The sequence below is a fragment of the Babylonia areolata genome, chromosome 17 (assembly GCF_041734735.1).
Source record: "Babylonia areolata isolate BAREFJ2019XMU chromosome 17, ASM4173473v1, whole genome shotgun sequence".
Taxonomy (NCBI): Eukaryota; Metazoa; Mollusca; class Gastropoda; order Neogastropoda; family Buccinidae; genus Babylonia; species Babylonia areolata.
The window spans coordinates 23,622,291-23,631,985 of record NC_134892.1 but is presented as its reverse complement, the minus strand read 5'-3'; the positions used below and the strand labels follow the sequence as shown (position 1 = coordinate 23,631,985).

The 9,695-nt window shown below is 42.4% G+C and overlaps 1 protein-coding gene across 4 annotated transcripts in view; it reads left to right on the top strand.

Annotated features, from left to right (window-relative positions):
- The window catches only part of LOC143291526 (neural cell adhesion molecule 2-like), a 169,103-nt gene that overhangs the window by 65,768 nt on the left and 93,640 nt on the right, over positions 1 to 9,695 (top strand). For all 4 annotated transcript variants that reach the window (XM_076601424.1, XM_076601425.1, XM_076601427.1 and 1 more), the window contains exon 2: positions 3,473 to 3,656. In XM_076601424.1, the coding sequence (XP_076457539.1) occupies positions 3,473 to 3,656 (184 nt within the window). The remainder of the gene's footprint in view (positions 1 to 3,472; positions 3,657 to 9,695) is intronic.

Sequence of the window (9,695 nt, the reverse complement as noted above, 5' to 3'; positions counted from 1 at the left end):
ACACAGGCATTGGAAATCGTGCATATACCTACGACCGGACCATCCCAGAGGGTGGACAAAGACTTTTAAAGCACTGGTAAAAACTATAGCACTGCCTAGTATTAACTCACTCAGTATGGCCAGTCCTCTCTTCTCCTCTACACAGACCCCTCGGATGTCCAGTGGGTGTCTCAATGACCCAACCTTTAGCTTCCGTCGTCAGAATTGTGGTATTCTTTGTCAACATTCATCTCTTCAGTATAAGAGCCTTCTGCTTGCAATATTTTGATGATGGTAATTGGGCTGAAACGCTGTTAACGTTGTCTCTTTCGCCGTTCGTATGGAGAGAGTTAAATGGTGAAAACTTGAGCAATGGCTGTAACAAGGTTCGAATGTTAAAATTCAGACCACATGGATGCACACCATCTTGTTAGATGGTGAGGTTATGTGTTTGATGCTGTTTTATGATAGTAGATCATTAGCTGTCAGTGATAATGAAGCTGACGGCATCTCTTGGTCAGTCAGCAAGTAGTCTGACCAGTGGGCAGATGGGAGCGCTGTGATTGGCTGAACTGATTGGGGTGGTCAGTTGTGTGCGGAGGGTGTCTGGGGTGGTTGTGGTTCTCACATTGAGCAGCGCAGAGTAGTGTGTTGTGTTGTGTTGCGTTGTGTTTGTGTTGTGTTTTGCTGTGTTGTATTGTTATATTGTGTGTTGTATTGTGTTGTTTGTGTTGTGTTTTGTTGTGTTGTATTGTTATATTATGTGTTGTTTGTGTTGTGTTTTTCTGTGTTGTATTGTTATATTATGTGTTGTATTGTTTGTGTTGTGTTTTGCTGTGTTGTAGTGTTATATTGTGTGTTGTATTGTTTGTGTTGTGTTGTGTTTTGCTGTGTTGTAGTGTTATATTGTGTGTTGTATTGTTTGTGTTGTGTTGTGTTTTGCTGTGTTGTATTGTTATGTTATGTGTTGTATTGTTTGTGTTGTGTTTTGCTGTGTTGTATTATTATATTATGTGTTGTATTGTGTTGTTTGTGTTGTGTTGTATTGTTGTGTGTTGTATTGTTTGTGTTGTATTGCATTGTATTATTTTGCGTTTAACTGTATTTTGTTGTATTATGTTGTATTTTATTGTATTCTGTATTGTGTTGTATTCTGTTGTGTTGTATTTTATTTTGTTCTTTTCTGTTGTATTGTGTTGCATTGCATTGTATTATATTGCATTGTATGGTATCGTACCGTGTGGCATCGTATGGCATCATAGTATATCATACTGCATTATATTACACTGAGCGACACACAGTAATCAGTGGTCATTCCGGCCCCATCACGCAGCACACCAAGAGGTGAGATCTAGACATTTGCTGGATTGCTCATCCACACACACACATTGCTACACAACACCCAGACGACCACAGAGGTCGGCAGGGCAGAAAACAGGGTGGGGGTGAGAAGAAGAATCGAACCAGAGCCCTGTCCCAGCAGAGCGGAGGTATGTGGGTGGGTTGGGGGGGGCACCTGGGGACAGACGCCTCAAACCTCATCAGCGGAGTGGTCCTCACGAAGCACGCAATGCGTGGCGCTGCGTCGCCCAGGGGCCGCCCGCCCGCCCGCTCAGCCATTGGTTTATTGATCCTCCTCCTTCTCCTCCTCCTCCTCCTCCTCCTCTTCTTCTTCCACTGCTGCTGCTGTTTCCACCACCGCTGCTGTCACACCTCGCAGGCCCACACACGCTTCATTCTGTGCATCGTCTGCATTGCAGGCTTGCGTGCATTCCGAGTCAGACACACGCACGCATGCACGCTGTCTGGAACTGGGGGGGGGGGGGGGTTGGTTTGGGGTTGGTGGCAGGGGAGGGGGTTGTTTGTACTCCTGGAAAATCAGCAGCCACACCTTCCACATGCATGAAAGCATGATCACATATGGCTTTGCACAGGCACACACACACACACACACATGCACATGCACATGCACACACTCACACTCACACACAACAAAAAAGGCATAATGCACGAAGAGAGGAAAGTTTACACAGATTGAAACTGGAAGGAATATAAAAAATATTTAAAAGAGGGTGGGGTGGGGTGGAAGGGACTGTCAAAGGTGGTGGTGGTGGGGGGGGGGGATCAGCGAGAGACCTAAGAATTAGGTCAGCCCGGAATGAAAAATATGAAATTAGGTCATTCTGAAAGAAGAGAAGGAAATACGGTCAGTTTGAAAAAGAAGAAGAAGAAGAAGAAAAGAGAGAGAATGAAATCAGGTCAGCCAGGAGGAATGGAAGAATTAATCAGGTCAGTCAGGAGGAATGGAAGAGTGAAATTAGGTCAGCACAGAGGGATGGAAGACTGAAATGAGGTCAGCCTGAAAGGATGGAAGAATGAAATGAGGTCAACCTGAAAGGATGGAAGAATGAAATGAGGTCAGCCAGAAACAGTTAAAAAGAATGGAAGAATGAGATAGGGTCAGCGTGACGTGAAATTATGGAACAGTGAAATGAGGTTGTCCAGAAGGAATTGTCCATGACCTTGGTGTGTATTGCTTAGTGTGTATTGCTGAAAAGTGTTAATTCTACACATTATCATCAATTACGTAGTTGTGCATTGCTGAATGTGTATTGTTTAAATGTGTTAATTCTACTCATTATGACTGTGTGTGTATTTATTGTTCCAGTAATGCTGATGAATCACAAATAGTAGTTCTGATTTGTGTGTAATACTGAATGTAATTATATAAATTGCTGAACGTGTATTGCTGAATGTATATTGCTGAAGTGCGTTAAATCAACATTATCACTGTCATTGGTGTGTGTGCGTGTATTGATTGTTCCAGTGATGCTGACAAAACGCTAAGCTTGGGCAGAACTGGTCATCTATTGTGTGTATTGCTTGAATGTGTTATTTCAACACATTGTCAGCACTGACACTGTTGTGTGTTCATTGATTGTTCCGGTGATGCTAGTAATTAACCAGATGGAGGCAGAAGGTGTATTGCTGAAACGTGTTCATTCTTCACATTATCACTGACATGGATGTGCATGTGTGTGTGTGTGCAGTGATGCTGGTGATACTCGTGACGGGAGCAGAGCTGGTGATCCGTTGTGTGTATTGCTGAACACTTAAAGCTGAAGTGTGTCAATTCAACACATTACTGACATCAGTGTGTGTGTGTCTGTGTGTGTGTGTGTGTGTGTGTGTGTGTGTGTGTGTGTGTTTTCCAGTGATGCTGATGATACAGCAGACAGGGGCAGAACTGGTGATCTGCTGTGTATATTGCTGAACGTGTAAAACTGAAGTGTGTCATTTCAGCACATCCTCACTGACATTGGGGTATACATGTGTGTGTGTGTGTGTGTGTGTGTGTGCAGTGATGCTGACGATACAGCAGACAGGGGCAGAACTGGTGATCTGTTGTGTATATTGCTAAACGTGTAAATCTGAAGTGTGTCGATTCAACACATCCTCACTGACTTTGCGGTATACATGTGTGTATTTCCAGTGATGCTGACGATACAGCAGACCGGGGCAGAGCTGGTGATCTTCCCCAGGGAGAAGAAGACCCTACAGGAAGGCCAGCCTCTGCTGCTGACCTGCGAACACTCCGTGCAGGGGAAGACCGCGCAGGACGTGCAGATGAAGTGGTTCACCCCGCTGGGCGAGGAAGTCACAGCCCACATGGGAACGTAAGCGTCATCAGTGCGACTGTGGTTATGTGTGATGGTTACTGCGACTGTGGTTATGTGTGATGGTTACTGTGATTATTTGTGATGGTTACTGTGACTGGTTATGTGTGATAGTCACTGTGGTTATGTGTGATAGTCACTGTGGTTATGTGTGATGGTTACTGTGACTGTGGTTATGTGTGATGGTTACTGTGGTTATGTGTGATAGTCACTGTGGTTATGTGTGATAGTCACTGTGACTGGTTATGTGTGATAGTCACTGTTGTTATGTGTGATAGTCACTGTGGTTATGTGTGATAGTCACTGTGACTGGTTATGTGTGATGGTTACTGTGACTGGTTATGTGTGATAGTCACTGTGGTTATGTGTGATAGTCACTGTGACTGGTTATGTGTGATAGTCACTGTGACTGGTTATGTGTGATAGTCACTGTGGTTATGTGTGAAGGTTACTGTGACTGGTTATGTGTGATGGTTACTGTGGTTATGTGTGATAGTCATTATGACTGGTTATGTGTGATAGTCACTGTGACTGGTTATGTGTGATAGTCACTGTGACTGGTTATGTGTGATAGTCACTGTGACTGGTTATGTGTGATAGTCACTGTGACTGGTTATGTGTGATAGTCATTGTGACTGGTTATGTGTGATAGTCATTGTGACTGGTTATGGGTGATAGTCACTGTGACTGGTTATGTGTGATAGTCACTGTGACTGGTTATGTGTGATAGTCATTGTGACTGGTTATGTGTGATAGTCACTGTGACTGGTTATGTGTGATAGTCACTGTGGTTATGTGTGATAGTCACTGTGACTGGTTATGTGTGATAGTCACTGTGGTTATGTGTGATAGTCACTGTGGTTATGTGTGATAGTCACTGTGGTTATGTGTGATAGTCACTGTGACTGGTTATGTGTGATAGTCACTGTGGTTATGTGTGATGGTCACTGTGACTGGTTATGTGTGATAATAGTCAGTGATCTTCGGCATGACACATGAAGGGGGTTCAGGCACTGGCAGGTCTGCACAGAATGTCGACTGGAACAAATCCCCACCCTTAACCCTCCAGGAGCGTGGAAATCTGGGATTGAACTCTGGAAACTGGGGCCTGAATATAGCACTCTAACACTAACAGCTCAGCCGCCTCATTTGTCTTTCAGGAATTCTTTGGAGCATTTCAAACATGGTCACTTTTTTTTTTTTTTTAACTCTTAAAGTTCCAAGGTATCATTTTGGAGGGAAAAAAAAAGTGCATTTGAATTTTGATTCCTTTCAGTTCTGTAAAATATGCCAGTAATAATTCACTTTTTTTCCCCCCAAAAGAAACTGTACCATAAAAAGTATAGAGAATAAAAAAGAAAATAGAAAATAAAAAGAGATTTTTTTCCGAAGTGTCCAAACACTTTGTCCAAGTGATATCCAAATGTCCAAGTGATATCCAAAAATATCCTGCTGATTTTCAGTGAGCTTGGACAGACACCCCTCAAAAACAAGAGTATGATTGAATACATTGTGGGGGTAAACATGGCCATATATGGACATCTTGTATTTACCATGGTAAACAGCGTGAACATGGCCCATGCCACTATTTTCATGAGCGGAGAACAACTGGAAGATGTCGGAAACTTCACATATCTAGGAGCAACCCTGACAAAAGATGGAAGCAGCAAAGCAGAAATAAGAATTCGCATTGGCACAGCCACTGCAGCCATGACCAAACTGAACAGAGTGTGGGAAAGTAACATCCGATTCTCCACAAAATTCAAACTCTACAAAGCCCTGGTAGTCTCCATTGTACTGTATGTTTGCGAGGCATGGACACTAACAGCCGAAACTTTGTAGTTATGGGCCTGAGGTGAGGTGAGGTGAGTATTTAAGGCCAGACATGGTAGTGCAAAAACGTATGAAATTAACTTGAAGTTTATGGCTTTCTGTGACATGGTATGCAAAGATATTGGACTAAACATGTCTAAAAAGGTCATTTTGTGAAATTTGTTGTGACGGTTTCCATGGAAACGAATCCAAAATGGCCGACAAACAAAAAAATTAAAAGCTTAAAACTTCGGTACCTTTCTAGATATGTTATTTCTGTTTGTTTTATTTGATTTATTTGTATTTGTTCTTTATTATAATGCAGTGGTGTTTTGGAATTTGAATAAATACATTTATTATTATTTTTTTTGTTGAAATGTGTATAAATTCCTTGACATAATGTTTTTCAAATGAGTGTATATTCATTCTTTTGCTAGTACTATACAAACTACTGCACTTTAATAAAGATGAATACATAAAGAAAGAAAGTACCAAGTTTGAACATGCTATCTTTTAAAGTTTTTGAGCATTAGCATTTTGAAAAATGGTATTACGAAGACAAAACACAAAACTGAGAAAACAAGAAAAGAAAGAGATGTGCTTGTACTCACAAGAAATCACACATGTTGATGCTGTTTGAAGCTTTATTTAAGTGAATATAGTACCCAGATGAAACGGACTATAAAGATTAGATGTTGAAGAAGCAAATTATGCGAAAAAACGAAAATCACAAAAAATCATGATTTTGGTCAAAATTTCACTACTGTATCTGGCCTTAAAAGTCCACTCATGCAGCATGTGAGTGAATGTGGGAGTCGCAGCCCACGAAGAAAAAAGAGGAGCTTGGATATATATGTGCTGTAAACCATTAACTCACTCAGTACGGCCAGTCCTCTCTTCTCCTCTACACAGACCCCTCGGATGTCCAGTGGATGTCTGAATGACCCAACCTTTAGCTTCCATCGTCAGAATTTTGGTATTCTTTGTCAACATTCACGTCTTCAGTATAAGAGCCTTCCGCTTGCAATATTTTGATGATGGTAATTGGGGTAAACGCTGTGAACGTCATCTCTTTCGCCATCCGTATGGAAAGAGTTAAGTTTTCAGAAACCTTGTGCTCTACAAATACGCTATGAAGGCTGGGTCATTTCTTGGCTCTTATTCAGTATTGTTTTTGTTTTTTCTTTATTTCTTTGTTGTTATTTTGTTGTTGTTGTTTTTTCAAATATTTATTCATTTATTGTTTTTTGTATATCTTAACGTGTGCACAATAACTCTGAATTTCTTGGTCCTATCACATTCATGAATGTTTTTCTTATGAATCTTTCTTTTCTTTTCTTTTTATTTATTATTTTTTTATTTTTTTCTTTTCTTTAATTTTGTTCATCTTTGTTTTCTTTCTTTTTCTTTTGCTGCCCCAACATCTGCACGGTTTCAGTGGCATTACTCCCACGCTGACGGGCGCAATAGCCGAGTGGTTAACTCTCTCCATACGAACGGTGAAAGAGACAACGTTAACAGCGTTTCACCCCAATTACCATCATCAAAATATTGCAAGCGGAAGACTCTTATACTGAAGAGGTGAATGTTGACAAAAAATACCACAGTTCTGACGACGGAAGCTAAAGCTTGGGTCATTCAGACACCCACTGGACATCCGAGGGGTCTGTGTAGAGGAGAAGAGAGGACTGGCCGTACTGAGTGAGTTAAAGCGTTGGACTGTCAATCTGAGGGTCCCAGGTTTGAATCACTACGACGGCGCCTGGTGGGTAAAGGGTGGAGATTTTTACGATCTCCCAGGTCAACATATGTGCAGACCTGCCAGTGTCTGAACTCCCTTCGTATGTATATGCAAGCAGAAGATCAAATACGCATGTTAAAGATCCTGTAATCCATGTCAGCGTTCGGTGGGTTATGGAAACAAGAACATACCCAGCATGCACACCCCCGAAAACGGAGTATGGCTGCCTACATAGCGGGGTAAAAACGGTCATACACGTAAAAGCCCACTCGTGTGCATACGAGTGAACGCAGAAGAAGAAGAAGACTCCCACGCCACTCACTGCTAGTTCTCCGTACACAGAACTTTGGTTCATCTTCACTGGGCACACAGTTACTGCTTTGAACTTGAGCCTTGTTTCCTGCAGACAGTTGAGAAGTATTTGTTTCGGTGACGATAATAATAATGTTGCGTGGGCTGTTGTTTTCCTTCAGGTAACAGCGTGTTTGGCTGTGATAGAGAGGGATAAGAGGAGAGAGAAAAGTTGCAAAACAGAATCAGAAACGGAGCCATCGGGTATAAAATTTCCCCGGGTTATTGTCACAGGTCGCCCACTGTGCCAGACACATGAACTTTTCACGGAGAAGGGCAGGACTTGGTTGTCAGGGAACACGGTGATGGCAGCTGTTCAGTTTTGATTGCAGTTTGTTACGACCAGTTCACAGTTTGTTCCTATGTTACGTAGACCAGTTCACAATTTTTGTTTCTGTGTTACATACACCAGTTCATCTTTGTTTTCTTTCTTTTCTTTTGCTGCCCCAACATCTGCACGGTTTCAGTGGCATTACTCCCACGCCGCTCACTGCTAGTTCTCCGTACACAGAACTTTGGTTCATCTTCACTGGGCACACAGTTACTGCTTTGAACTTGAGTCTTGTTTCCTGCAGACAGTTGAGAAGTATTTGTTTCGGTGACGATAATAATAATGTTGCGTGGGCTGTTGTTTTCCTTCAGGTAACAGCGTGTTTGGCTGTGATAGAGAGGGATAAGAGGAGAGAGAAAAGTTGCAAAACAGAATCAGAAACGGAGCCATCAGGTATAAAATTTCCCCGGTTATTGTCACAGGTCGCCCACTGTGCCAGACACATGAACTTTTCACGGAGAAGGGCAGGACTTGGTTGTCAGGGAACACGGTGATGGCAGCTGTTCCAGTTTTGATTGCAGTTTGTTGCGACCAGTTCACAGTTTGTTCCTATGTTTCGTAGAGCAGTTCACAATTTTTGTTTCTGTGTTATGTACACCAGTTCATCTTTGTTTTCTTTCTTTTCTTTTGCTGCCCCAACATCTGCACGGATTCAGTGGCATTACTCCCACGCCGCTCACTGCTAGTTCTCTATACACAGAACTTTGGTTCGTCTTCACTGGGCACACAATTACTGCTTTGAACTTGAGTCTTGTTTCCTGCAGACAGTTGAGAGGTGTTTGTTTCGGTGACGATAATAATAATATTGCGTGGGCTGTTGTTTTCCTTCAGGTAACAGCGTGTTTGGCTGTGATAGAGAGGGATAAGTGGAGAGAGAAAAGTTGCAAAACAGAATCAGAAATGGAGCCATCGGGTATAAAATTTCCCCGGGTTATTGTCACAGGTCGCCCACTGTGCCAGACACATGAACTTTTTTTTTTTTTTTTTTTTTTTTTTGCTGCCCCATCATCTGCACCGTTTCAGTGGCATTACTCCCACGCCGCTCATTTAGATTCCCCCATACACAGCCACACCTGGTTTCGTCCGTCTCAGTTCCAGCATCGGCAGTCCACAGGGAACCATCGATGTTAGGTCACCAAGAGGCCACACACCAGAGGAGACCCTGCACTGCTGCTGAGTCACTTCGATAGTGTTCAGTGGTGCCTGTTCTGATTTAACGTACTTAGGACACCACCTACTAAGTCCCCTACTAACGACAATAATGGCTTAGTCGCGGAGCCAGACTGAGTGAGCGTCCCTCCCAGCGACACATGAACTTTTCGCAGAGTGATGGAAAGAAGGGCAGGACTTGGTTGTCAGGGAACACGGTGATGGCAGCTGTTCCAGTTTTGATTGCAGTTTGTTGCGACCAGTTCACAGTTTGTTCCTATGTTACGTAGACCAGTTCACAATTTTTATTTCTGTGTTACGTACACCAATTCACAATTTTTATTTCTGTGTTATGTACAGCAGTCCACGATTTGTTTGTGTGTTATGTACACCAGTTTGTTCCTATGTTACAACCAGTTCACAATTGGTTCCTGTGTTATGACCAGTTCACAGTTTGTTTCTGTGTTACGTACACCAGTTTTGTTCCTATGTTAGTCAGTCAGTTGACAATTTGTTTTCATGTTACGTACATCAGTTTACAGTTTGATCCTATATTATGTACACCAGTTCACAGTTTGTTCCTATGTTAGGACCAGTTCACAGTTTGACCCAATGTTACATACGCCAGTTCACAAATTGATCCAATGTTACGTAC